This window comes from Lepisosteus platostomus, chromosome 3 (assembly GCF_059453375.1).
Source record: "Lepisosteus platostomus isolate fLepPlt1 chromosome 3, fLepPlt1.hap1, whole genome shotgun sequence".
Taxonomy (NCBI): Eukaryota; Metazoa; Chordata; class Actinopteri; order Semionotiformes; family Lepisosteidae; genus Lepisosteus; species Lepisosteus platostomus.
In genome coordinates, this window is record NC_142613.1 from 9,399,326 (window position 1) to 9,427,240 (window position 27,915).

Consider the following 27,915-nt stretch of genomic DNA (forward strand, 5'->3'; position numbering starts at 1 on the left):
GTAGTGTTATGAAATTAGGCTGCAGGACGTCTAACGCAGCTGTCAAAAAAGCCGGAGAAGAACAGTGAGAGCTGAGGCAGCGGCAAGGGAGGCAGTGAGAGAGAGGAAGGGCTCAGGCTGAGTTAATGCGTAGAGCAGAGAGCCCTGCCCAGGGGCCAAGCCATCAATATTACAGCACACGGGGGGGGGGAGGCATATCAAATATTTATCACCCCCCTGTTTTTACACTCATTCTTATTTTCTCTCCCATTCCTGAAAAGACAACCTTAAAAGCTTTAGTGTCACGGGAGGCACCGAGCTTGACAGGTATTGCTGCACGCCGAAGAAAGGCAGCGCAGAGCTCTCCTGTTCAATCAGGCCACATCGAGCTCATTCTTCCCTCGTCTGCACCAAGGGGGGCGGCCGGGTCATGCCCTCGTCGGTGTTGCTGTCCTCAGAACGGAAAGGGAGGACAAAAGCCAACTTGGAAACGCCCGCATGTTTCAGGTGGCATCAGCTCTCGTCCGGGTATCGGAAACAACTCTGGGAGGTTTTCATTTTGCCCGTGAAGGGAGTTGGGAGGTAGAGGACATGGAAACGCTTTATAGTTCAGCCATTTGTGAGGGCTGGTCCTGAGCTGCTCGCTGGCATTAAAGTCTGAATGAAACCCAAAGGTGCGGAGATCACGGGTTCAGATCCAGGCTGTGTCTCCTCCTGTCTGCGGCCCACAGTCCTCGGCTTTAGCCTGTTTGCACTGGGGGTATAGGTTGGGTAAACCCTGCTAAAGGAGGTAATGTAGCCCTAACAACAACAGCATCCTGTTTTTAAAGCAAAGGCTAAACTCTGCCCCAGAGACTCATCAGGTTAGAGCTCATCCCATTTTCTGTTGCCTTAAGTGGATATGATTCCTCTTTAAACAAGATGCTAGAGGACAGTTGCAAGGGTACTCCCAGCAACGCAGGGACCCATTTGTACAGTTGGGTGGACTGGAGCAGTGTGAGATAAAGTACTTTGCTCAAGGATATGAACAGCAGTGTCCACAGCGGGGATTTGAACTCGCAACCCCCCAATTATGTGTCCAGAGGCCCAGCCGCTACTCTACACTGCAGGCAGATTACAGGACGTAGTCGGTTTTAAATTATAACACATGAGCAATGACAGTCACAGATACCTCTGCAAAATGGCTGGCAACGTGACAGGGTCATCTGCTGACCCAGCCTGCCCTGCAAGCACAGCAGGGCACCATGGGATTGCAGCTGCAGGATGGGCTGAGTAGCAGGCAAACCTAATGCCAGGAGTTCTGGCAATTCTGCTCAGTACTATCACTATAGAGACACTGAACGTGTGGTTGTATTTGTTGCATTTTAATGCCTCTAAATATAGAAGAACTCTTTTTACTATATTTCTGGATTTTCTTTCTAGTTATCAGTTGCCTTTTATTACATAAAATCCTCCTTCCACAACCACGTAAACTCCCAGGGGAAGCGTATAACTAATTTATTATGATATGTCGCTGTGCAGTACTGCTTTAATGCAACTATTGCATAATTCTTAAGTGTCTTTTCAACTTATTTTTAGAGAGTTCCCCGAGGTCAATTTAGGCTCAGAGCGTCTCCTATAAGACCAGATTCACTGCCATGGCTTTAAGATATGAAAACAGGCCAGACAAAGACAGTATATAAGCTCCAAAACTGTAATTAAATTAGAAAAATCAACATTTCAATGACCTTATATATTTATTTCCATCATGCAAAAAAGTCTCCTGATCCAAATATTTGCACACATCACTGCTGCTAAACTACATACCTAAAAAAAACAGGAATAACAAGCCCCAAACTAGAAAAGCTCCAATATCAGGTTCAGAGGTGGCATGTCCCAGCAGCTTGTGCAGGTAAATTACTTTGTGTTGCGCAACTAAATTATAGTCAAAACTGCGCTTTGACTATGCCTCATTTTTCACAACCACAACTATTCCCCCTGCCTCAAAGAAACTCAAAGCGTGCAATCTCTGGAAAATGAAGCTGCTCACAGCGAATGCAGTCTTCAGAGCTGCAGTGAGCGTCTTCTCCAGTGACTCATGTGTTGAAGTATAGCACTTATCTCATCGGCAGTACCAAATAACTCAGTCTGAATTCGGTTTATAAAGAACTTAGGTCTCGAGGGTAAGGAAAACAAGCACTTGCGCTGAATAACGCGGAAGAAAGGCGAACATTTCTTCCAGAGGCCGACGTGAAACAGATGTTGCCAGGTGCTGCCTGGGGAGTTTTCAAAGTCTGCCCAGGGGTACCTCATAATAAAAAGAATGAATCGAGGCAAAATGTGCAGAGCCAGCAGTCCCACTTTTGATCATCTTCTGCAATTCTAATTTAGCTCCTGATCAAACCAGTCAGGTTCAGTCCTTTCTCACAGGCTGCCTGAGCTTTTAATGTACTGTCCTCTAGGTCCATTATTACCCCTCTGAAGCCTGTCAGGCTGATGAGCCATTCCTTAGGGGTCTCTCTCAACTCTCTCCCCTGCAATAAGGAAGTCTGAGGGGCTGCTACACCCTTTGTACTGATGTTTGCTGTAACCTGCCCCTCTTTTTCTTTGGCTTGATTCTGGGGATTCTGATTGACCACCACGTTGTAAAAATGTCCAAAAAATGCCCCCGATTTCTATTAATTTATTTAAAAAGCTAAAAGGTTTTAAAGTGGTACGTAGAAAGTTCCTCTGCTCTTGCAGGGGAGGAGAAGGAGTTCCCACATCGGTTTCTTTGATTCCTGGCCAGGGTGTCGCTGCAAGGACTCGGGTCCAAGGGTGGTAAATGTCTGTCCCTCAGGAACTGATGCCGGAGTGATTCAGACACAGTTCCCACAGAGACCTGTGTGGGCCAGGGTTCAGGCGTTCCTCTCGGAAGCGGGGATGAACTCCAGCCCCAGATGGGAGAAAATCTCCTCTTCGGAGCTGGCGGGTAGGAACACGTTCTGCGACAGAAAAAGAGACCTTTAATAACAGGGCTCACACTTCTGCCCGATTACAGCAAAGCCTGGTGAGTCACAACATTTTCGTACACATTCCATCTGCTGGGCTGGCTGTGAGCTGCGGAATAACGATCCCACTTCCAACTGTAGAAGACCTGAGCGAGAATTAGTCAGGACAGCTGTCTGAGCCCCTGGATGTACACCGGGAGGACAGCAGGGATCCAGTCAGTCATTCAGGTGTGCCTGCTCCCGGGATAACAAATGAAGCTCAGGAAGCCTATATGCAAGCTCCTTCACTCGGGGAGAGACGGGGTTCAGCAGCAGTTCACAAGCAGGGAAAGGCGAGCGTGCCCCTGGAGGGGAACTGCCTCTTGAGGAGCGGGCTTATGGGAACAAGGGGAAGGCGTGGGGTCTGGTGCACGCAGGCGGTCTCCTCCAGCAGGGACCAGCGCACTCGTCTGCATCACCAGATGGGCGCGTGCCGAACACGAACCGGCACCCCGCAGGGAAAGCGCCCCCCACTCACAGACGCGACCGAGTGTCCTCACACGATCCATCCTGCACGCACATCAACACCGTCATTACGCCATGGAGCGACGTGTTTCATCCCCAGAAAAAAAAAACTTTTCAGTGGGGATGGGATGGAAATGCTGGCTGTCTGTGTTTAAACTGAATTTTTTTTTTTAATAACCCAAAAGACATCTGCGTTGGGATTTAAAATTAAAAAAACAAAAACTTGTTTTGCATCTACTTTCACCTTGTGTGAAGAGGAATTTGGGCAGAGGACTGGAGAGTAAATAAAAAGAGCGAGAATCTGGAGTAAGATGCGAGAGGGTGCATCGGCCTCACCTGTGTCCTGTCGTAGAGAGCATGGCTGTTCAGGGTCATGTGCTTCTCCTGCCCTGCCCAGCGACGCAGCTCCCTCTCAAAGTGCTGCAGACAGAGCAGAGAGACAGATCTGTTTTCTAAATGTATGTAGATGATGTATCAATTGTATATGCTTTGGCAACACTAATTTACCAGTCATACCGATAAAGCTGTTTGAATCCGAGTTTGAGGGAGGGGGAGAGAGAAGCACAGGTGATGATTACATAAAGCAGGTCAAGAAAAAGAGGAAGCCAGAGGAGAGCGAGAACGGACAGAAGGCGGAGACCAGAGACTCACAGGAGAGATCGAGATCTGGGAAATGGTGGGGGTGAGGGGGAACCGGAAGGCTGGGATGAGCCACAGGAACTCAGCTTGTTAATTAACCTGAGCAGACACAATTAAGTAATTAGCGCCTGGTCCCCCGGTTTGAGACACCTGATGGCCGGACTGTGATGAGAAACTGGAGCACAGCAGTCCTCGCTGTCTGTGTAATAATAACAGGGAAGTCTGCGAGACTGTGCTGGCATTAATAGAACACTGCTGCTAGGCTCTCCACTTTTGTCAGACAGCAGCTGTTCACCAAACTGCAGTTTCAAATGAAGGTTATTTTCTGTCTTATCTTGTACAACCCTTTTTTTTTTAAGATCTTAGAAATAATCAAAGACAATAATGATAATAATGTGCAAGCGATTAGATTTCACAGGACAATATTGTTGCCCTGCAAGACTGCTGGGTTGTGTTACAGTCTAACATCACAACAATTACAAATGAGAGGGGGCATTTGTTTGGTTTAGCTTATTTGGTGGTTAGTAGCTAACTGATCAGACGATCTGATCCACTAATTTTTGACTATTCCACTATAGCTGGGTTGCTAGTTCCAGTCCCAGACAACCCTATGTGCATAGAAAAAGCCTCCTGTTCTCAGTTCTAATTGCACTTTCCCTTCTGCAAAGGCACATGTGGTTTACTTAAAAATAAAGGTCTTGCACAAAATCCATCTTAAGGAGCCACAGAATTAGAGAATGTTGGTCCTTTATACAGCTGTGGCGCACAAGAAACATTCCAATAAATTACTTGTCCCGATGAATTAAAAAACAAAACCAGAAGTATAAATATTTCTAAACAGTTCCTGGAGTGACCCAGGCATGAACACTGTACCTGTGAACCAGTCCAGCCCAGGAGGCCAAACGCAAACTGACTAACAGGTGTCACCACCAGGTCCACACGAACGGCCTTCCAGCTCCTGGGCTCGCCTGAGCAGTGACCCCCAGAGGCTGCACTCTCTTGGGCTGTCCCTCCACTTGAGGCTCCAGGCTCTGGTGGCCTGGCAAGAGGGTGGTTCAGCCTAAAGATGGAGAAGCACCTCTCGAAGTGGTCCATGCTGCTCTGGGAGCGAGCCAGCTGTACCTTTGATTCTGAGTACGTGTTGTCCTTCACCCTGTGATACAGCAGCAAGTCCTGGAAAAGCAGACAGTGGGATTCACAAGCCAGAACAGCAGGAAATCACAGCCATCACTCTGAACGTAAGAAGTGTCCAGAAAAGATAAGAACCGGTCTTGCAAACAGCACTTGTTCTCCAATTCAAAACCTCCAGCACCAAATCTAAGAAAACACTTTTTACGTTGTTACTGTACTGTTTCATTCAGCAATGCAAAATCTCTCAGTGTTTATGAATACACAGACATCCATGAAAGGGGTAATGAAAGTCCCCAGTTATTACAACTTCAACAGGTGTCAGGAACAGGAATAGGTGTCTGCAGCCTGTCCGTCTGCGATGTCTAAAGTGAGGATGAATAAAGGGCTCGGACTGTGCTCCACGTGGGCTCTAGTATTAGATAAACCACTCAGCAGCCTTGTGGTTTTACTTTCTTGAGAGTTTTTAAAATGTTTTAAAAAAAGAGAGTAAAGATCTCGCACAAGGGAACTATTCCCTCCCATTCCACACCTTAACACAGTATGTTCCCTTTGGTTTGAGGCATTGGATGAATCTGAAGTCTTATGCTCGCCCCTCTCCTTTACCTGGCTGTCCAACCAGCTGATGACTTTGGGCAGAAGTCCCACCTCCTTTCCTTCCTCTGGGTGTGTGATGAGGAAGTCAACATCGTGGCCTGTTTTCTTCCCTCTGCAGAGGGAGGGAGAGAAAGTGGAGTGATCGAACACAGACTTTCCTGATTCTCCTACCAACTGTATTCTAATAACCAACTTTTCCATAGTCACTGCTACACACTCAACTTAAACGTGTAATCAAGTAAACAACTGCACCTGTTCAAAGAAACAAAATGCAACATCAGCACCTATCGATGTTAAAACACCACGAAGCCACGCCTACCTTCTAAATCCTCCAGTGATAGTGAGCTCCGCCCCCGGCAGGACAGTATGAACCGCCTCTTCCACAATCTGGCCAATAGCATGAGCCTCTTCCTTGGTTATGGGTGTGGACAGGTCTTCATAATGCCGCACACCTGTGCAGAAGAGCAGACTGAGCCCAGATGCAGCTGAGTAAGCCTTACCTGAAACTTTAACAACTGCAGAGCTGGAGAGAGCCATCATGAGCATGCCGTCTCATTTAAATGGAAAAACCTGATGGAGTGAGGAAAACGGGAACTGAAAAAAAGATACTTCTCGAGTTCCAGAATACACCCTGGCTTAACAGAGCCAGGGTACAGATTTTGGACTGAAATGGTTGAAAGAGCAATAAACATAAAAATTATACAGTACATTTTCCATTGACATTAAACTAGCAAACATAAATAAACCCACTGGAGACTCAGCTGGTCTCTAGGGCCTCAGCTTGGGGGGGTCATGCCCCTGGAAGATCATAGCCAACATGTTCACAACTGCTGTTTAATACCTCTGCATGTTAGATAAAAAAAGACAGATCCTATATAATGTTAGCAAAAGACATGCACCACTGTCTACATGGTGATTGCTTAGGGGACAGTGTAGCATGGCTGGTACATCTCTAGTCATGTAACTGGTGGGCTGTGGGTTCAAGTCAGCTGCTGTTATACAGTGAGGTGAGAAACCAGTACAAACTCTGGCCCACAGAGCCACTGTGGCTCAATATAGGAACAAACTTAAATATGGTGACTACACTTCATTAGGGATGGTAAAAGATTGTGATCATCTAAGTCACCCCTGTCCTGAAGAAAATTCTCTCTGTGATCTTGTTCTTAATGCGAGAACCTGTAACCCACGTTGTGTCTGAAGTACTAGTCAAAGTTCACATCTAAGGACCCATATTAAAAGTTGATAAAATGTCAAGCATTTTAACCAAATTGTCTGTGGTACATTTACTGTATGTATAGGAATATATATAGATAGAACTGATCATAACATATCTAGCATATCAGTAACATACCGGGCGGTGTGGTGGCACTGTGGTTAAGGATCTGTGCCTGTGGCTGGAAGGTTGCCGGTTCGTATCCCACAACCCACAGGGGAATCCTACTCTGTTGGGCCCCAACTGCTCCAGGGGCGCCGTATAAATGGCTGACCCTGCGCTCTGACCCCAAGCTTCTCTCCCAGTCTGTGTGTCTCATGGAGAGCAAGCTGGGGTCTGCGAAAAGACAAATTCCTAATGCAAGAAATTGTACATGGCCATTAAAGTGATCTTATCTTAGCAGATTCTGGGTGTGTTTTTAGACAATATACATGCTTGCTTCTGCCTTCTTATTGCCAAGCAAGACGCCTCAGGCTCTTGCAGGGGTGTACTACATTAGCGAGAAATGGAAGGGGGGTAATCTCAAAAGCTGGAAAGCCTCCGTGTAGTCTGTGTACAGGCTCAGTCTCCTCTGTGAACTCTGCAAGGCTATCCAGAGGACACGGTCTGAAACCACCCACACGGGACAGCGGTATAGAGGGGCTCCTATGGCCCCAAAGTAATTTCACCCCCGGCCCCCGTTCCCCCCTCCAGGTCAAACTATTTTCATCAGCACATTAAACATGGGATGGGCGCCCAAGGTGACCTCCCTCTCCCCCTCATCCATCACTGTAGCCGGCAGCAGCACCATGTCTTCTGAAACAAACCCCAGACAAGCTCGCTGCAGTCTGAAGCCTTTAATTTGTTTTATTGGCCCAAATCCCAGCCAAGCCCCAGACCACACTCATTCCTCTCCACACCATACCGCGTGTGTGTTGAGTTACCACTGGCTGAAAGATGCAGCAAACATCCCATTCAAGTCCGGAGCATCTGGCACTGTTGTCCGTTTTCCTGATGCCACACACACACACACACACACACACACACACACACACACACACACACACACACACACACACACACACACACACACACACACACACTTTGCTGTGAATGTTTCCCACAATGCCGCAGTGAGGTCTCCCAGAGACACATCTGTCACCTGCTGATGGCTGCAGCCGGCTTTTGATGGGCCTGGGATTCAGGTCACAGACAGAGCAGTCACCCACTATGGTGGACTCTCTCATTTTCCAATAGCAGCTCACAGATCTCCCATGTGTCCATAGCAGCAGTTCTTAACCTTTACTGCAGCTTGCAGCCTCTTGGTTCTCAAAATATCTTCACGCACCCCTGATCACAAATTGCTGAAGCAGGTCAGTTCTCTAAACTTGAAATGTATCATAACTATTGAATGAAAGAGAGAGAACTATATATTTTTTTTAAATTTGCAGCAAAACTAAGAATATATTTTTTACATTGACTTTAAAATACTAAGGTTTGATGAAAGTCGTTGTGCTTAAGTGTCTGTGCTTAATTAGTGTTTTCAGCGATTTACCTTCTAAAAAAAACTGGCATGTCTCGCACTCCCAGCTTAAGGGCATCTTGCACCCCCGGGGGGGGGGGGGTGTGCACCCCAGTTTAAAACCCAGTGGTCTATAGAGAACATCTGGACGTCCTGTGGCGACACTAGACTGATGGCAGGAATGGATGGGATTACATTCTTGAGTGAAGGTAAAATCCAAGAACATACTAAGTTATCAAAGGTTCCCAAACCTGCCTCTCTCTGTCCATACTCCTGGAGGTTTTCCGAATCTTTTTAAATCATCCACACCTCATGGCAGGAGAAAAAGGAAAAGTTGGAGTTGGATCAGTCAGATGGGGGGCAGCACGGTAGCGCACTGGTTAGTGTTGCTGCCTTGCACTGGGCTCAGGTCCCAGGGGGTGGGGATCTGTCTGTGTGGAGTTTGTATGCTCTCCCAATGTTTGCTTAGGTTTCCTACTCCGGTTTCCTCCTACAGGGATACCGTATACTGATAGGTTAACTGGTTTCTGGGAAAGTTGGCCTTGTTGGGAAAGTTTCTATGATAGGCCTCAGCTCCCCTGTGACCCTGAATGGGAAGAACCCGTTAGAAAATGAGTGAATGGCTGGAGCTGTTAAACTATCCCATGGGTATAAAGTGGTTGAGCATTTAAAGTGATACGGAAAGTCAGCTGGACTGTGGACCTCGGAAAAAACAAAGAAACTAAAGGATCACTTATTTCATGAGCTGCTCTGTTCCACGCCTGCCTATTCAACCTGATCAGGAAGTCCCACTGACACATCAATCCACACTGAGTGCGCTTCAGCGAAAATACGCGTCACACCCTGAGCTTCCACTCAGCAGCGAGCCCTGCGTATGGCTCATCTCAGGGGGTATGCAGTCTGTTGCAGTGCATTTTCCTAGCCAGACCAGAATGAATCAATTTAGAATCAGAGACCTTCTCAATTTAGAGGACAGCAAAGCCCGGAATGCTAGTACCTGCCTCCTGCTCCCGGGTCAGTCTCTGGCCGGAGGTCAAGAGGTCACTGGGGTTCCGTACCCCCTCCCTGAACCAGCGGTCCGCTGTCTTCACACCCACCCCAAAGATACCCGTCAAGGTCTGAAACGACGAGCGCAAGACAGAGATACCCCATTAACAAAGGAGAGAATCCGATAGACACACCGCCTTCACCAGTACAGCCCCGAGTTCACACACTGCTCACCTTCATAGCCTGGTATCGCTCGGACTCTACGATGGCCTCCACCTCCCTGGACAAGCCATCTTCCAGGATCTCCTTAGAGAGAAAGGGACCGAGAGAGATGAGGTGAACAAAGAGCAAAGCAGACAGTCGAAACATAAGTTTATAAACCCTTTAAGGGCATAAGAATGTAAGGAGAGACGATCTCAGTTTTAGCACCTAATTAAAACATCAGGAGAGAGAACCATATTGGGCTTTATCATAAGTAGCAGTAAGACATTAAAAATACAGTAACCACACCCCCGCTCCCTCAATTTGAATGGTATGACCTTGATGACTCCGAGAGAGTGCTCCCCCAGGCATGGTACACCCTGCAGATCACCCACACTCTGGACAGCCAATGGGAGAGCCTTCAGCACCGACGCCGCCTTCCGGAAAGCCAGGCTCCGCCCTTCACTGTCACAGAACTCCGCATTCTCAGCTAGGACCTCCAGGGCATCCTGTGGGCCAGGCGCACAGGGTAGCACTGACTGGGCAAACAAGTGCCCTGCAGGTCTACACAGGGTGCTGTTGCTATGTTAGGGCCACCTTAGATGTTCCAACACAATGAGCTCTACAATGCGCGGGTTGTGGGTTCGAGCTTTGGTCATTCTAGCCAAATGTGACAAGGATTCCCCAGGTGTGGAGGGGGAATGCAGAATTGGAAGAGTGGGATTAGCAGCAACACAGCCTCTCCTCCAATAGGTACCAACAGGTCTCCTCCTGTATATTGCTACAGCGATTGCATGGTAAGGATACTTATCCTGGAACCTGTCTGCTCTTCCTCACTCTCAAAGGCCAAAGGATCTACTAAAAATAATTCCAAATTCTAAATATTTTAAAAAATATTTAAACATAGGTGTTTTACAGTACATGTGGTTCAGTGGGATGGAATCAGAAACACAAAAATGCACAGAGTGGAGACAAGTGGGGATATTTACTGTTAGGGCTCTGTTGTGATGTTGGAGGGGAGTCCTCCTCCCGCACGCATAGGGACTGACTGTTCTCGTTCCGCCACCTGCCTGGGACACCGCCTTCACCTGCAAACACAACGAGATGAGCTCAAACCGGCAGCTGGCACTACCCAAACTCCCAGTGCACTGCAGAGTCAGGTCGCACTGAAGGCACCAGAGGAGTTGGTCTCACTTCCCATGTAGACAGACACTCTACTGCACAACGTCATCGCTGAGCAGTGGGTAAAATAATTACCAACGATTCAGATTAGAAGGCGTAGTAGTACAGTAGTGAAAGAACAAGACTGAGCAACATTTTAACCAAGGTAAAACAACCTCTTGGTACAGGCAAGATAGAAATAACAGCATGATTAAGATAAGATCACTTTATTGGCCATATAACATTTCTTGCATGAGGAATTTGTCTTTTCGCATACCCCAGCTTGCTCTCCATGAGACACACAGACAGGGAGAGAAGCCATTGTACAGCACCCCTGCAGCAGGGCCTTGCTCAGGGGCCCAACGGAGTAGGATTCCTCTGCCAGCCCTGGGATTTGAACCGGCAACCTTCCAGCCACAAGCACAGATCCTTAGCCACAGTGCCACCACTCCGCCCTGATTATCTCTTATTAGGCTTCCCTATTGGGAAATAGGTCACTCTTGATACACAGAACTATTCCCTGCTGGTGCAGAGACTGAAAAGATGGAAGGTCAGACTGCAGTATAATAAATTACATGAGTGAAAAAGCTAGCCTAGCTGGCGCCTGTCGCCTCATGTCATGTCCAGACAGTACAGCACAAGGCACGCCCTGGGCTCAGTGACCTTCAGCCTGTGTGCGTCCTGAACGTCCAGCGGCCTGGCTGCCCCCATGCTCTCTGTGAACCAGCTGATGTCCAGCAGGTGGACAGGTCTGGGTGTCCATCCGCCAGGGATCTGTCTGTCCAGCCAGTCCACGACTTCTTCCCCCGTGTTATTCTCCGATACCACATGTGTGACAGCATCACTGCAACAAGAGCACAGCAGGTCCTGATGAGTGGCACATCTTGCTGAAGGGTACAAAATGGATTTGACACACAAATTTCCAGTCACAAGTCCAGAGCCCTGACCACTGTTTCAGACAGTTGATTTGTAGTCCATCCATCTACTTTCTAATCTCTGTATCCAACACTGTCGCTTTTACAAGTTGTGCACAGCACTTACAGTTTTTAAAGCGTTTATATTTCGTTGTACCACGTTCCTACCTGTAGCAGTCCTCCACGCGGAAGCCTTTATTTCTCCCCAGGCGCGTGAGAAAGGCCCTGCGGCTCGCGCCCATCCTGCGCTCCAGGAGGAAAATGACGACATCGGGGAATTTAATGACTTCATTTCTCTCGCAGTTTACGTCATTGCGCACCGTCTTCCTACGCTTTAACGGGACCATGGATAGGTGAGGTTGGGGTTCGAGATTTCCGTGCTGTGACGCTCTGTTGTATAAAATCGTTTCAGCGAAAAGTGACTGCAGTCTTAAACTGCGTTAAATTCCATTTTTGCTTATTCGATTATGTGTATTTATTTCCTTTCCGATTTTGAAACTTTGTAACTCCGGTCCGTAGTTCAAGTCGTTCAAAAACGCAGTGAACCCTATAAAATAATACGGTTTCGACATTCACTAGTATTATGGTTTAACTATAATGTGTGCACTCCAGTCAGTCACAGCAATGAATTACACCTGAAAACATAGTCAATGTCCAGACTTAAGCGTGTTAAAGAATTGCAGTTGGTGTCTGAGCAATTTAACTTCCTGAAAACATTGTTTCTGTCCCGGAGGCGACCGCAGCTGTGCTCCAATTTCTCCCCTATGCCGCGGTGTTGCATCAAAATATATCCGATTGGGAAACACCGCATGAAAAGCTTAAATGGTAGTGATTATTCTTATTAGTTACGTTTATATTAACGTTACAATTTGCATTTGTGACTGATGATTCACAATTAATCAGACAAGAAAAAGTCTGATTAAACGTTAATTCTGCCTGTCCTCTATTCAATCTTTAAAGCATTTTCTGTTTTATAAGTAACCAACTGTTAACTAGGCTATTATAATTTTTTCCGAGGTTGTTACGTTTAAAATGTCTCATGAACTAATAAATAAGCACGGGTGTAAAGAAAACATATAACTCAATAATAACATTACTCGAGAAAACAGATTTAATTGATTCTCGGTTGACTTTCAGGCTGCGACTAGCATCAATCTAGTGACTGAAGTTGCCCAGCCGGAGACATAAAGCGCACTTTCCCGGGCTCCACCCTCTTACAACTGTGATTGGCTACTTCAAAAGGACCGGCGTACTACTCCAATCTGATTGGTCGGTAGAAGGTAGCGCTGCCCTCGTGACAGAAATACGTAGATGACCTTAAGCGAGTCCAGGAGGTTCAAGTCTAGTATGACTCAATAGATTTACGTGTGATGTTTTCTGAACATAATTGTTTTTAGTATGCACTGTTTATATTAATTTTCCTGTTGCTTCGACTGTTCTGCAAATATTTGTACACTGAAGGAGGGGGGCGACGGCGTTGTTTTAATAATAAATAGCAGCAGCCCAAAGTTGGTTCTCCTTTTTAATGCGAGGTTTTAAACCTAATGGAGCACGTAGCTTTTGTAGTTTCTGTTTTATGAAATGGTTATAGTGATGTGAAGCAATACAAACCCAGTGCTCTGTTTTTAATTTCTTTTCAAGCCGCCGTCCGCTGAAAATCCCACTTAAAAAAAAAAAGTCATATGATCAAGAGTCGAACAAGTATCAGGGATAGTTTCTACTTCCTCAAAAGTTCCTCGGGCCACCCCCCTCTATACACACTTTCCGTGTTGCTTCTCCTCTCCTCCATTAGGCATTGCTGTGCGCCCCTCCAGAGTAACTTCAGGGCGAACCGAGTGTGCTGTGCGGTGTTCGTCGATGGCCGGTTCTCAGACTACCGGGAGCACGGAGAAGCGGGGCCGGTTTGGCCGCATGAGAGTCCTTCGCTCCGCCGTGTTGCTGGGGCTGTGTGTCTGCGCGCTCAGGTGTGCGGAAGGCACCAAGTTAAGCAACATCGTCCTCATTCTGACGGACGACCAGGATGTGGTTCTCGGAGGGATGGTGAGAGTCCGCTTTTGTTGATAATTTTATTTGCGGTTCAAGTTGGAGGAGGCGCTCTTCCAACTTGACGCATTCAGGACAGCAGGTAACGACATCAGTCGTGCCCTGCTCTTCGGTTGTCACGAGGAGCGCTTTCCTTGACCTCCGGTAGTGGTCAGGAGTTAAATGTGCTAAAAACAGTAACGTCAAATTTGGTTTTCTGAACGTGTAATGAGAAGAATTTGAATGCAGGGAGTTTAGTCTTGTACAGTAAGTTCTGTAAAATTAAATCAGGAAGACTATGCTTTACATACTTCAGGGTAGTGGGTGACAGGGAGAATCGTGACAGTGTCATTTTAGAGTTTCCACAGAAATCAATTTTCTAGAGGATCAGTGGTTTCAATGTTTCTGTGGAACGTACACGCTGGTTGTCTGTGAGTATGGGTTCTCTTTCCCTGGACTGTCGAGGGCCTGAGTCTCATCTTACAGCGACTAATGGTCACACAGCAAGGCGTGCAAGCGCAAGAAGGGAGAGCCCACTGATCCGTTGGGGGAAATGGGCAGACCTGCCTCAGTAGGGCCTGGAGCTGACAGCTCTGTTCTCTCTCTCTCTCGATTCAATTCAATTCAGTTCAAGGTGCTTTATTAGCATGGCCGATGGGTACAATCAGTGTTGCCAAAGCAAATCAAAATAATGACATTCACATGAAACAAAACAAAAAATAAAAGTAAAGTAAAATAAAATCTACAGACATTTACAACAAAGACATATCCTAAAATATTTACATATACTGTAAACATATTGAGCATTATTGGGGGACAGATTCACTGTTCCTCAGGCTGTGACAGGAGATCACATACTGGGCTGCCAGTTCAATTGAGTTCCTTCCTCCCTCTCCCAGTAGGATTGGGACCCGTTGTTATTCTGGCAGGTGTAGGAACTCTGGGATTAGATTTTTAAATTTAGGGAAGAATGTTTCTCTAATCCCAGAGTATCTGTCACAGTGCAGTAGGAAGTGCACATCTGTCTCTATTTCTCCCAGCTGGCAGTGGGAGCACAGCCTGTGCTCTCTGGGCAGCCAGGTCTGCCCGTGTCGCCCAGTTTCTATGGCCAGGCTGTGGTCACTGAGCCTGTACTTCATCAGGGTCTGTTTCTTATCTTGGTCCAATATTCGGCTACTGTGTATTGTCTGTGGGGTGTTTGTCCCATTGAGTCTAATCCTGGTCTGTGAGGGGACCCCACACTTGGATTACATTTTCAAATATTTGGAGCCAGATTCTTGTTGGTGGGTTGATGTTGAAGAGCCTCCTTCTTATTGTGTGGAATGCCCTGAGTGCCTTCTCTCTCAGTGCCTTCACTACCAAGTCAAAACTCCCAGATGAGCTGATGGTGAGACCGAGATATGTGTAGCTGGATGAGTGCTCCAATGTGTTGCTGTTGAGTGTGAATTTGTACCTGTTTCCCTGAGGTCTGGCTTTCTTCTGGAAAACCATAACTCTGGTCTGGTCCAGATTGACTGTCAGTGCCCAGGTCTGACAGTACTGCTCCAGCAGTGCCAGGTTCTGCTGCAGCCCCTGTTCTGTGGGCGACAGCAAGACCAGGTCATCTGCATAGAGCAGGAACTGGATTTCTGTGTCGTGTAGTGTGAGACCAGGAGCTGCAGACTGCTCCAACATTCCTGCTAATTCGTTGATATAGATATTGAACAGTGTTGGGCTCAGGCTGCAGCCCTGTCTCACCCCACGGCCTTGGGGAGAGATATATCTCACTCTCTCTCTCTATCTCTCTCTCTCCTTACAGATTCCCATGAGGAAGGCCCAAGCCCTGATCGGGGATGCTGGGGCCTCCTTCTCGAACGCGGTGAGTCCAGCAGAATGAGGACTGGGGGTCTGGGCGTCGCTTCTTTCTCTGCTGATAGCCTGACGAGTGTCGGGTTTTGGTACCGAACTTTTAAGAGCGGCTGAGTCTTCCAGCCTCTCGTGCGTGCGTGCGTGCGTGCGTGCGTGCGTGCGTGCGTGCGTGCGTGCTGGGGGAGAAAACGGGGTCTCCACAGTGTTGGGGGTTTGGGGAGGAAGCTGGACCCCCTGGCCTGATTCGTGCTCACTCCGAGTTCGGCTGCCTTGCTCCCCAGTTCACGGTGACCCCCCTGTGCTGCCCGAGCCGCAGCAGCGTCCTCTCGGGGAAGTACCCCCACAACCACGGGGTGCGGAACAACTCCCTGAACGGCAACTGCAGCAGCGCGGACTGGCAGAGAACCCAGGAGCCCCAGGCCTTTCCCGTCTACCTGCAGAAGCGCTCCTACCAGACCTTCTTCGCTGGCAAATACCTGAACCAGGTAACCCGAGCACCGCTGCGCTGCCAGGCCCCGCGCCCCGGCCCTCCCAGCAGCACCTGCTGCCTTACAGCCAGGTGTTGTCTGGAACCGCGGTCATTAAAAAATATTGCACTAATCGAAGAGCACCCCCCCCCCCTCCCCCTGACCAGCTTGCTCAGCCCTCCCTCGCCTGCCCTTCGCAGACGTCCTGTCCCCCCTCTCCCTCTCCCTCTCCTCTCCCGAGCCGCCAGTCTCAGCCCGGTGTCTCTCTCTCTCTGTGTCTCTTCACAGTACGGCAAGCCTCAGGCTGGTGGGGTGAGCCACGTGCCCCCAGGCTGGCACCAGTGGCATGGGTTGGTAAGTCTCCGCACACTGCTGCTTTCCTGCAGGGACCAGCTGCAGCTCTAGACTCTCAAGTCTAACATTCTTCTAGGCCGAGTCATACTGTATACTGACTGCGTGGAGAGACGCAGGGCCGCAGCTTTGGACAGAAACCCACAACTATTATTGTGCAAGGATTGTTCACTGTGGTATTTTGTACGTTCGTTAAGGCATCAATAATTTGTATGCATTGCCTATATATACCAGTAACGTGTTTGAAGTTATGGGCCAGTCAGAATACATCTCCTGTGGTACCATTAAGGTTTAATGCCACAGATACAGAGTGCAAGCATTTTGGATTTCTTTGTTCTCTGGTTGAAAGTCTTGTATGCAATGCATGTTTAGAAAGAAAAGCTCTATCATACTGATCCATATGGTGTTTTAGAGAGATCAACTTTTAAATGTTTTAATTGCTGGTGCTTGTACAAGTAGCTCTTATGAAGCAGTTGTAATTGCCTCTCAAGTGAATTCCACTGTCTGCCCGTGTGCTCAAAAGACGTTTGAAGTATTAAATGCCAGCTGTTGACTTAGGTAAGTGCCTACAGCTTGTGAAACCTGTAGAGGTTCAGATTGCAGTGTGAAGGCATCTGACCCTGCTGCCCTGGCAGTGGGCGAGACCGTAGGAGAGTGTTGCAATCCTATCCAGGTGTTGTGCTGAGTGTGACATGTGCCCCTGTGCCTGCAGGTGGGGAATTCTCAATACTATAACTACACCTTGTCTGTGAATGGAAAGGAGGAGAAACATGGTGACCAGTACAAGACTGACTACCTCACCGATCTCATTGTGAGTCCTGCTGGCCCCTTGTGCTGCCTACAATCTTTCAAGGAGTCATGCACAATTTTTTCAGGCCATTGCATTCTCTTACCTTTCTACATTTCTGTGTGTTGTTTTAGGAATGTGGTGTTGTCTGTTCTGCTTTAGCAGTCTTCCATCAGTTTTCAGTTTTTTCGAAAGGCTGTGGGGACAAGTGTCCGTTTTGCGCAGGGCTCTGAATCACTTCGCTGATGAGCCTGAGAGCACTGCGCGACGCAAATTCTCTTCCCCGCCAAGCTTCCCTGCAGTCCACCTTTTATACAGTCTGTTCTGGAGCACAAAGGCAGATGTGTTTTGAAAGTGAGAGAATGAGTAATTCAGAAAATGAAGAAGCAGTAAAGGTCTGATCTGTTATTCAGACTGAACCATAAGGGGGAGGTCACAGAGTTAGTCATCTGTAGCAGGAACTGCTTACTCATCCTCAGGGTCCACAGTCCAGCTGGTTTTCTATTTAAATTGTCAGTACCTTAAGGCTTTGAAAAATGAATAAACTGGTCCAGTTAAACGTTAATCAGATCAAATTAATGCTCACCCCAACTGAAGAGGCATTTCTAACTTGAGAAGACATGGAAAACCTGCTGGTTTCCAGACCCCGAGGACCAGAGTTTAAAGCCGCCCGTTTTGTTCTGGGGGCACTTCACCCCTGTTCCTGGAGGGCTGACAACCAGGAGACATTTTCTCCCACCCTGGCAGTTTGGTGTTTGAATTGATTGTTTTCAGGTTATTTGCTCATTGAGGATTACAGGTTACTTATTCGTTTCGGTGGACTGTGGCCCCCCAAGACCAGGAATGCCTGCCAGGGAGCTAAAAAATTAAAATACAACAAATTCGAGTGACAAGCCCTTTGATTAAAGATTAAAGAACAAGTACTGTACTTTTTCTCAACAGCTACACTAAAATTATAATGGGTTTTTTTTCCCACTGCCTACCTTGCGTTAATCTTATTTGAGATCTTTTGTACGCTGGAGCTTCTGACAGACTTTTGACAGTCTGACTCTGCCAGAAAGGCCGCTTTCTGAAAAGAGGAGTCTGTCAGCACCTTGCCTTGGGGGTGCAAACAGCCCTGCAAGTTTAGTGTTGCCTCCCGTGTGGACTTCTTGGTGCGGGGAGTTCTGGAGAGATCTTGTGATGAGGCCTTAGTCAGCACAAGCAAAGATAGCATGAGGAAAACAGAGACGCAAATCTAGGAGGAAGATAAGGAAGAGAGTGCTGATGTCTGCGCTGTTCCAGCTGTAGGGGCTGATTCTACATGCAGTGAGATGTCACTTTGGTGCAGCTTTTGTAGAACTTCTTTGGGCAGTTCTGCTTCACCGAGAGACGACCTGCCAAGTGTGAAACCACTAAACAATGTGTTGGAAAGTAAGCAGCAACTTCTTATAACAGTACCTTGCAAAAGTATTCAGACCCTTTTAAAAGTTTTCAAAAGTTGCTGGATCACAAATCATACCTGCACACTTTTTCCAATAGGTACTGGAAATCCGTAAACTTATAAAGGCGATAATATCCTCGTTAGGGCAATTTCAGCTGTGTAAGCGGAGAGCTGTGAGAGCACAGGGCGGGCTGAGTACTTATGCAAGCAGCGTATTTCAGTTTTTGACTTTCTTTCAGATATCTGCTGACAAACATAATTCATTTTTACTTTAAAAGTTTTCTGTTTGAGCATGCGAGTTTGCAGTAAAAATATACTAATTGGAAAAGGCTGTGTAAGTATCATTTGTAATCCAGCAACATTTGAAAACTTTTAAAGGGTCTGGATGCTGTTGCAAGGCACTGTATTCAATTGGGATATTTCGCGACAAAGAGAAACCATCACGCTTAGCAGCAAACATTCCCCCATTGCGTGTACTAGTTGATTATGGGCAGATGCAATCATGGCAGTATGATGCCTTCGTGGCTGAAGTGCAGTTATACGAGAACAGACGCAGTGAAAAATGGTTGGCTGGCAGCACTCGGCGCGCCCTTTAATTGGGTCCTTCCTCCTCCCGCCCCAGGTGGACAGGTCTCTGCAGTTCCTTGACCAGCGGAGGTATCCGTTTTTCATGATGCTAGCACCCCCTGCCCCACACTCCCCCTGGACCTCTGCACCCCAGTACCAGAACGACTTCGGCAACATCAAGGCGCCCCGAGATGGCAGCTTCAACAAACCTGGGGGAAAGGTAACCCAGGCTGCCCTCGTGCAGCATTTCAGAGCCTGTCCACGCAGAGACCACGGCAAACAGCTCAAGTGTCCTCTCCTCCAGGGAGTTATCGCTTGGATTTTCTTAGGCTGCAGTGGAATCCTGTGCTGTCACCTAGTGGGCAGAACATGTACTGCAGGCAGGGAGGAAGCAGAAGTGAAACTGTTTTGACTTCTGCACACAGTTTTCATTACTGCTGATGCCCGAGTTTCACTGTCATTAATATGATGACAATGGGCAACCATTTTAAAGCAGGAAAATAAACAACACAAATCTTTTGCCAATAACGCGCACTTCCGCTGTGGAAACAAGTGATAATTTGTTATGAAGTCGGTAAAGTATGAGGAACAAGTAAACAACCGACAGGTCTGACTGCATGTTTTCGTCAAGGAGGGCTGTTGAATTAAAAAGGAAAGTGAAAACGGTCACAGCTTGAGGAGAATAGTGAACACAGGTAGTAAAGTCTCTATGGTAAATCAGACCAGGCACAGCCCCTCCAAACGAATGTGCACCCTGTTTCAGAACCTGTGCAAAAAGCAGTTTGGGCAGCACAGGGTGTCAGTAATTGAAATGCCAGAGAGAAAAGAGAGAGCCGGGCACTAACCCTTAAATATCTCCCTCTCTCAGGACAAGCACTGGCTCCTGAGGCAGCCACACAACCCCATGACTAACAGCTCTATCAATTTCCTGGACAACGCGTTTCGCAGAAGGTAAGAGATGATGAGGGCAGACAGGGGCTCAACACCCTGTACCACGCTTCTGATCTGGGTACATGTTCAAATGGACGCCCTGGATGGCATTTTATCAACGCCACATGTTACCCATCGTGGGAAACTGTGAAAAAGAGGCTTGCAAGAACACCTCGTTGCTAAATACATGAGTTCTGTCTGTCTGTCCAAGTTTCCATCCCACATTACCCTCATCAAAGACTCTTGAGGCACCCCCAGATGAATACTGCTGGCTCTGGGATTGCTAGCAATCTAGTCACTATCTGTAAACGGTAGTCCAGCGAGGTTGGAAAGGGTTTCAGAATTAGAGGTTTGCCTTTTGCTGACAGCAGTGGGTTTCTGTAGTGAAAGAGTGTCAGCTCAGGGCAGTTAAATGTGGACATTTCCTATGTATTTAACTCTGCAGGTTTGCAAATAACAGTGAATGGTCTGGCTTTTGCAAAGATCTGCACTGCAGACAGGAAGGGCTGGTATTTGGCTACCCCTGCAGGGCGTGAGAGAGAAGGAAGGAGTGTCGTCATCGGACGGGCAGCATGGTGTGCTGACTGCGCTTTCCGGCTCTGTCCCTAGGTGGCAGACTCTCCTGTCAGTGGATGACCTGGTGGAAAAGGTAGTCCGGAAACTGGAGGATCTGAAGCAGCTGAATGACACCTACATCTTCTACACCTCCGATCATGGCTACCATACAGGTGCGCCGCCTGCTCTTCCTGCGTGGCCCTGTATTTCAGTCACCGAGGAGACATGGAGGTCAGGGGTCATAGCTCACAGCAGTCGCCTCTTCCTCCTGTCTTGTTGGAGATGCTACAACAAGAGAATCCTGGGCTTGATATTCTGTTGAATTTTGTTGTTTTGTTTTTGTTTTCTTTTTACCTGAATCAAAGCCTTGCTTTCTGTGTGAGTCCCAGCTTCCGAAGCGGCAGACACAGCTAGCCTTGTGCTAGCGCTGTTCATCAGCATGAGCTTTTATAGTCCTGTCAGCGCAACATGTGACAGCCGGCTGGCCCCAGTGAGCGGTGAAGTTTGCGTGTAACCGTGAGTGTGTCTTGCGTCCCCAGGGCAGTTCTCCTTGCCCATTGACAAGCGGCAGCTGTACGAGTTTGACATCAGAGTCCCTCTCCTGGTGAGAGGCCCTGGGATCAAGCCCAAGCAGACCCTGCAGGTGAGAGGAGGCCGGCTGAGGCCACGTTGGACATTAGTCTTCCCACTGTCTGACGCAGCTCCCCATCACAACACTGATGAAACACCTACCAGAGAGCACAAGTAGAACTGCGTTTCCCCGCCGTTTACAAATTCAAAATAGTTTTTTTTACTCAAAAAGCTGGGGCAGAATGCAGCAAGTACCTGGTCAAGTTGCTAAAGCTGAGCCTTTTTAGCTTTACTTTCAAGAAATGGCTGGATAAGATCCCTGGGTCAGTTAGCTGCTACCAAACGAGCTAGACTGCCAGAGAGGCCTCCTCCTGTTCCTTTCATGTGTTCTTATGTAAAATGCGTGTGATTAGCTTCAGTAATATTTTTATAATTTTAATGTAGTGTTATTTTGCTGAGTGCATGCAGTAGATAGTGAAAACAGTCTTCTTTGTAATTGCATGTTAATTCACTATTGACAATTTACTGTCAAAACGTACAGGTTTACAATAGCCCTTACTTTGCAGCTGCTTGGTTATTGGTACTGTATACCCAGGTTTACTGTAGTAACAGTACTCTAAAGCAAAAGATAATGTGAATTTATCATGAAAGGGGCAGTGAACCATGCTTGCCCAGGTTTGTCTTGAGAAACATTCTTTCTGTTTTCCAATACGTGATATGTATAAAGCTTTGTGTAGTAATCTGCCATATCTACCTATCAGGAGGTGTAGCTGCAGCCAATCAGCCATTAGTAACTGCAACGTGTTTCTGTTTGCCAGGCACCAGTGCTGAACATCGACCTGGGCCCTACCTTCCTGGACATCGCAGGAGTCAACGTGTCCCAGACACCCATGGATGGACAGTCCTTCCTCCCCTTCATGGTGCATATTTTAGGGGGCACCCTGGGATGGGACATTGGTATATTTTAAGGCTGAGGGAATTTTTTTTTTAATGTGAGCATATCAGTAAAGCGCTTGCTCAGAGCTCAGATTATGCTCTGTAATCGAAATGTTGTGGGTTCAAGTCTGGCTCATGTCCCTAACTGCCCGTGGGCTGAATCCCCCAAATGGTGGAGCACTGTTGGCAGGGGGTCACTGGGTGTTAGGTAAGAGAGCCAGGGCTCTGCAGCTTGTCAGGTGTTTGCAGTGATGATGTCAGCAAGAGACATCGGCCAGTCGTGTCTGCCTCTCCTGTTAGGCGCCTAGGAGCGCGTCAGATGACCAAGGGCTCTGGAGGTGGGTCTGCTGGAGAAACATGTCCACAGGTATCATTCTCTCCTGAGTGTTATGGCAGTTGTCAAGGAGTGCTGTCTTAAAACAATTGGCAATTCCAAATTTCTATGAAGAACAAAATATTAGGATCTGTAAAGGTTGCTGTGTTCATATTTGTTTACTGTGAGAAGAGCTTTCCTGACCTCTGTGCAATCAGAGGTTATTGCATATCTTCTGCCTGTATGTGTTGTTCTGTTTATGTGAGCACAATGGATAATTTGTGGCTTTTCTCTATATGCTGCATGTTATGGCTATGAGAGGGCATTGTGTTTACTGCCTATGTGCTGCAAGATGGGTGTGTCCTCAATGTGTCTCTTCCATCAGGCCCCCTCTCTGCGAAACGGCTCCGTGCGCCCCTACTTCCTGGTGGAGCACACAGGGGAGGGGCACTCTGATCAAGACCCTGCCTGCCCTTCTCTTGGCCCGGGGCTATCTGTGAGTATTCGCCCTGCATCATCATCATCATCTTCCAATCACAGCTCTCTTCCTCCCTGCCCCCGTGTCACCATGTGTGAGTGTACCCCTTGACATTAAGACTCATCACTGTGGGACTGAATTAGTAAATTAGTAATTAGTTCCTTGTCTCCAATGTCGAGAGATTTCTATGGTGAGGGAGCTAAACAGGATTAGAGATGTTTAATCAGGACCCAAAATAGATCGTGAACATCTTTCCTGTGGGAGGCAGTGTGGAGTCGCACTATCCTGGTATCACAGTAAAGTGCAGAAGGCTAGTGTGATCCTTCATTTCACCCATATAGGATTTGTGGGCAAATTGCAGGCTGCTACAGCTCATGGATGGTGCCCTACAATCCCCAGATGTATAGGTCATACAAAGGCAGTGTGCTGTTACTTTGGGTCGTTTGTTGAAGAACCCATGCAATAGTACAGACAGGTAGAAGTAAAGCATTTGTTCTAGCTAACCCTTAATTACTGAAGTGATCTGCAACACCTGGGTTAATTAAGCAATTAATTTACATTGGAAGGTCAATTAATTCAAGTGGCAAAGTTGAGCACTTCTTGTATAGACTGATGCTGGGGATCTGTTTCTTCTGACAAATTTCAAATTAATGCCTAAAGTGTCCTGGTAAAATACAGCATCATTTGACAATGTGATGCTCTGTAATCCAGATGTTGTGGGTTCGAGTCTGGCTCATGTCCCTAACTGCCCTTGAGCAGGATTCCCCAAATGGTGACGAGTAGTTGGCAGAGGGTCGCTGGGGGCTAGGTAAGCTGGCCGGGGCGCTGCAATTTGCCACATTAATACATGTTTTAGTTCTGTTGTACAGAAAACATGATCTCGTCCTTCACTCCACACACTATACCTCTGAAGTGTCGATCTGCCTGTGCACTGTCCTAGGACACTGAAACCCAGATGAATACTTGGCTCGCAAGCAGAAAGTCCTGCATTGCAAGCTAATACCAGACACAGTCTGAGATCTGTAGGCAACAAGCTTGATGGCTCCAGTTTTTGTTAGTAGAGATGCTTGTATTTCAGCATTTTTTTTTTTGACAGTCTGGAACCTTAGACATTCGTGTCACTTAAGAGATGTGAAAAATATCGCCTTTCTCTCTTTATCTTCCTTTACTCTGTAGCAATGCTTCCCAGACTGTGTGTGTGAAGACGCCTTCAATAACACGTATGCCTGCGTGAGGACACTGAGTGATTACAACCTGCAGTACTGCGAGTTTGCAGACAGCGAGGTAGGACTCTCGGCCTCTTGAGTCCTTGTCATGCCACCGAGGGTGGTGGACTGGATGCAGGCTTACCAGTAGGAGACAGCGCATGGTTAACAGCTTTCATCATTTGTTGAGTCAGGCTTTCACAATTTCTTCAGAAGATTGTAGATAATCAGGAGGCAAAGAAGCAAGGATCTGTAACGCGTTTTACAGAAAGACATCAATGTCGAAATTTGTGCTTTGCAGGGGGCTTGCAGGGCATCAGAAATGTGGAATGGCAGCTGATGTTAACCTTGGGTTTTGCAAAAGTGACCTGGTGATGTGAAAAGATATGACAGAGTTTGAGAGAGTGTGATAGGGCTGAAAAGCTAGCATAAACTGATAAAAATAGATATACTCACAGTAACTTTTTTGTACTGTGCTGAGTGTTCTGCATACACATAGTCTCAAGTAATATTGTCAGTAAACCTTGTTCTTAAGTAATTTGGGTTATGTATATAACTATATCTGAGGATTCTGCGGATTAATAGGCGTAATTGTATCATTCAGCACATCCTGCAAGACAAATGTCAATATGAAGTGAGGGTTTCACACCGTATTGCCATAATGTAGACTAAATCCATCCTCAAGGCTTATATCCAACACCTGAATACCCATTCCCATTCAGCTGCTGGCAGCTGTACTCAGTCTCTGTAGCAGTACAATGTTTTACTGTAAGTGCACAGAACTACACAGATCTACACTGCACACCATGGGTGATGCAATTAGTGGAGTACTTTAGGGATCTGTACTAGGACATCTTCATTCATATCAATGATAAAGATTCCAGAATAGTTAGTAAAGTAGTCAGGTTGACCGATGATACCATTTTAGGATCAGCAAACTCTGTAAAAGCAGCAAATGAAATTCACTGAAATCATTGCACTGAAACCGGTGCACTGAAAAGACTTAGTTGTTTGTGTGGTGATGTCATTTACAGTCTCTAGACAATGGCAGTTGATAAGGCAAACAAAATGCTAGGATATATTTATAAAAGTGGAAAAACTTTAATCAAGGGATGGTAGTTTTAGTCAAAGTGTTACAAGGGAACCTGATGCAAGTATTCCAGATCTTTAAAGGCATTGACCGTGCCAGCCCATAGAATGCAAGTGGAAACTACAAACTACATTAAAACCGAGAACGGGGGGTACATCTTTACCCAAATGGTTGTGGGAGTATGGAACAAGCCACCTTGTTGTTATGTTGTTGAGGCTGAAAGCTGTTTTTTTTTAAGAAACGATTGGATGAGATCAATTAGCTACTAACAAAACAAGTTACATGGGCTGTATGGCCTCCTCTCTTAACTTGTGTTTTAAATGTAGCTGTACTGGCAGGGGGCCAGTGCCTGAGAGAGTTTCTAAATACAGCAGGAGAGGGAAGTAAAGACTTGTGGGGGGAAGGGGCGGCGAGTCCTGTAGTCCAGACATTACTGTCTCGAGCCAGTTGACGTCATTGACCACTGGGATTCCCCAAGCGGTAATGAATGATTTGTCAAGCCCCCTGTACGACTGGCTGCCCTCAGCTTGCCATGCTGGGAACCTGTGACTTTCTAGTGTCACCAGTGAGACAACATGACATCTCCAATCCCTGCTCACTGTCCTGTGAGGGGCTGTGGGGTTCACAGTGTGTAAAATGGCAAATGGCTTGACAGTGTGCTTTGGAGCAAATGTGCCCTGTCTTCGCTCAACAAGTTAAAGAGCTTGGAGGCTATAAAAAGAATGAATATGCGATTCCAGATTTATTAATCACAGCTTTAAAGGGGCTCAGGGATATAGGAGCTCGGAGAACAGTGTAGAATCAAGACTGTGTGTTATCCAATAGGCCTTCATAGGGGTTTAGTTAACTGGGGACTTGGGTTCAATTCTTTGTCTCTTACATCTCTTCCATAGTCCTTTGTGGAGGTCTACAACCTGACCTCTGACCCTCACCAACTGGAGAATGTTGTCAAGAAGGTGGACCCCACCCTCCTGCAGACTATGAACCAACGTTTGATCAAGCTACAGTCCTGCTTGGGCGAGTCCTGCAGGGTCTACAAGCAGTAGCTGAGCAGGCCAGAGACCGTGTGGCCTCTCAGTCAGCAAGGTACAGGACTTAATAATAAGAGATTTCTCACCCAGCGACAGTTCTTAGTCTTGCATTACGCATGTGGCGGTGATTCGAAAACGAAGTCTGCATCAAGCACGTGTTTTACACTGTCATCATTATCATTAGCATAGAAGGCGCTCTTCTCAAGCACACTACTTCCTGATTGTGGCGGATCAATGCAAATATGGAAATCCATCTCTGCTAAAATTAAAGAAATCCTTTACCTTTATGTATTAAGAGATGTGGCTGAGTAGTGCAATGTGATAATACAGCACAATTCTCGAATAGATTTACACTGCATATACCCATCAGACCTCCAGAAAGTGACTATTATAGGTTTCTGGATGGACTGTTGACCTTTTGTATCCTCGAAATTCAGTATGTATACCTTTTGTTTTGCATATATGACTGGTTAACTTCACATTAACTTAATTTTTAGCACTCGAGTAAGGGTAGCATATTCTTGATTAGACCATTTCCTGTTTGTGCTATTCCCTGTTAGTCATGTCTTAAGGGTGTGAAAATGAAGCTTTATCTCCTGAAGTTAGATGAGTATCCAGACACCAGCGCTGTTCTATAAAAATAGCCAGAGAGAATATTAGAAGGAAGCAGAGAAACCCCATATTTCAGCCCTTCTAAAGGACGGTGTTCTTGCCATAGTCTCTGAGGATGTGATCGTCTCACCAGGACATTTCTCATGCAGGCTGGGCCCATTGAGTTGTACAACGTGGTTTCTGACATGACTCTTTATTTGTGATTTTATTCTTCATCAGTCCGTGGTAGTTCACAGCGCCTGATCTGTGCTCTTGTCTTACAGGATGTGAAGCACTTTACTGGGTGGAAGGGACTGGAGCCGTCTGCTCTGTACTTCAATGTGAAACCAAAGATTTTACTTTTTCAAACTTGTGTTTCCTTTCTTTTGTCCAAATTAATCGTTCGTTTTGTTTTAAAAATCGAGACTTTTCTGATCGAGTCCTGAGGGAGTGTTAGGGTTCGAGGAGAACAGCACACAGGCCTGTGAGGCTCAGTTTAATAACACTAATGAAGAGTGCGAGCCTGTTTTCAAGACAAAGGTGGCTTTAACTAATCCCTTGCAGTGAAGCAGAATTGAAAGCCATGAATTCACTTTTGTTATGTGCTGGAGTCTGCTGTTGGTAAAGTGAACGAACTGTATAAAACTGTATTCCTCTTTCGGAGACAAGGGGTCGTCTGTATTCTGTACAGTCACAATGGTTTCGCTCAATTCAGGCCTGAAAGGGGCTGGTTGTATCAGTCAGATACAATACAGTGTAAAAACAGAGTTTTTTTCTACAGTCAGATCTTTCAGAGATAGGTGCTCATCCTTAACCAGGAGCACAGTTGACTCGTTTTGAGCAGTAGCAGAAGCACCCTGAACTCTGCCACAGACTCTTTGTTTCTTATAATAAAAAAAATAAAAATAACCACTGTGAGGAAACACTTCTGTTCTCAGAAGGTTTTGCATGAAACCCC

At 46.8% G+C, this 27,915-nt stretch overlaps 2 protein-coding genes across 10 annotated transcripts; one reads left to right on the forward strand and one right to left on the reverse strand.

Moving 5' to 3' along the window:
• Nucleotides 1-1,696: 1,696 nt before the first annotated feature.
• On the reverse strand, nucleotides 1,697-17,618 carry polm (polymerase (DNA directed), mu). 7 transcript variants are annotated; one of them, XM_088624335.1, is made up of 12 exons: nucleotides 17,375-17,618; nucleotides 11,543-11,723; nucleotides 10,708-10,806; nucleotides 10,057-10,227; nucleotides 9,752-9,823; nucleotides 9,528-9,648; nucleotides 7,168-7,383; nucleotides 6,136-6,268; nucleotides 5,826-5,928; nucleotides 4,965-5,264; nucleotides 3,789-3,872; nucleotides 1,697-2,942 (listed from the first exon to the last, which is right to left on the reverse strand). In XM_088624335.1, exons 2-12 carry the CDS (start codon nucleotides 11,588-11,590, stop codon nucleotides 2,856-2,858), a joined length of 1,434 nt encoding a protein of 477 aa, XP_088480461.1. In that variant the 5' UTR covers nucleotides 11,591-11,723; nucleotides 17,375-17,618; the 3' UTR covers nucleotides 1,697-2,855. The 7 variants fall into 7 exon arrangements, with proteins under 7 accessions (XP_088480461.1, XP_088480458.1, XP_088480457.1 ...); XM_088624332.1 differs by lacking the exon at nucleotides 17,375-17,618 and adding an exon at nucleotides 11,962-12,140 and having other exon boundaries at nucleotides 7,168-7,365; XM_088624331.1 differs by lacking the exon at nucleotides 17,375-17,618 and adding an exon at nucleotides 11,962-12,140.
• On the forward strand, nucleotides 12,938-27,863 carry gnsb (glucosamine (N-acetyl)-6-sulfatase (Sanfilippo disease IIID), b). Of its 3 annotated transcripts, none has more exons than XM_088624341.1 (15): nucleotides 12,938-13,073; nucleotides 13,586-13,833; nucleotides 15,614-15,673; nucleotides 15,945-16,148; nucleotides 16,419-16,484; nucleotides 17,194-17,292; nucleotides 19,314-19,478; nucleotides 20,127-20,209; nucleotides 20,798-20,916; nucleotides 21,283-21,386; nucleotides 22,132-22,233; nucleotides 22,948-23,058; nucleotides 24,217-24,324; nucleotides 26,229-26,421; nucleotides 27,242-27,863. In XM_088624341.1, exons 2-14 carry the CDS (start codon nucleotides 13,651-13,653, stop codon nucleotides 26,379-26,381), a joined length of 1,557 nt encoding a protein of 518 aa, XP_088480467.1. In that variant the 5' UTR covers nucleotides 12,938-13,073; nucleotides 13,586-13,650; the 3' UTR covers nucleotides 26,382-26,421; nucleotides 27,242-27,863. The 3 variants fall into 3 exon arrangements, with proteins under 3 accessions (XP_088480467.1, XP_088480464.1, XP_088480465.1); XM_088624338.1 differs by having other exon boundaries at nucleotides 13,068-13,138; XM_088624339.1 differs by lacking the exon at nucleotides 12,938-13,073 and adding an exon at nucleotides 13,091-13,189.
• Nucleotides 27,864-27,915: the final 52 nt, after the last annotated feature.

Bases quoted from the DNA above. Each gene is read 5' to 3' on its own strand.
- polm (XM_088624331.1), bottom strand. From the start codon at position 12,140: ATGGTCCCGTTAAAGCGTAGGAAGACGGTGCGCAATGACGTAAACTGC. The intron at 10,228-10,707 runs GTAAATATCCCC...CCTGGCCCACAG, and splicing joins ATCACAACAGAGCCCTAACA to GATGCCCTGGAGGTCCTAGC. The intron at 6,269-7,167 runs GTATGTTACTGA...TCTTCTGCACAG, and splicing joins CAGTGCCACCACACCGCCCG to GTGTGCGGCATTATGAAGAC.
- gnsb (XM_088624338.1), top strand. From the start codon at position 13,105: ATGACCTTAAGCGAGTCCAGGAGGTTCAAGTCTA. The intron at 13,139-13,585 runs GTATGACTCAAT...CTCCTCCATTAG, and splicing joins GTCCAGGAGGTTCAAGTCTA to GCATTGCTGTGCGCCCCTCC. The intron at 20,917-21,282 runs GTGCGCCGCCTG...TTGCGTCCCCAG, and splicing joins CGATCATGGCTACCATACAG to GGCAGTTCTCCTTGCCCATT.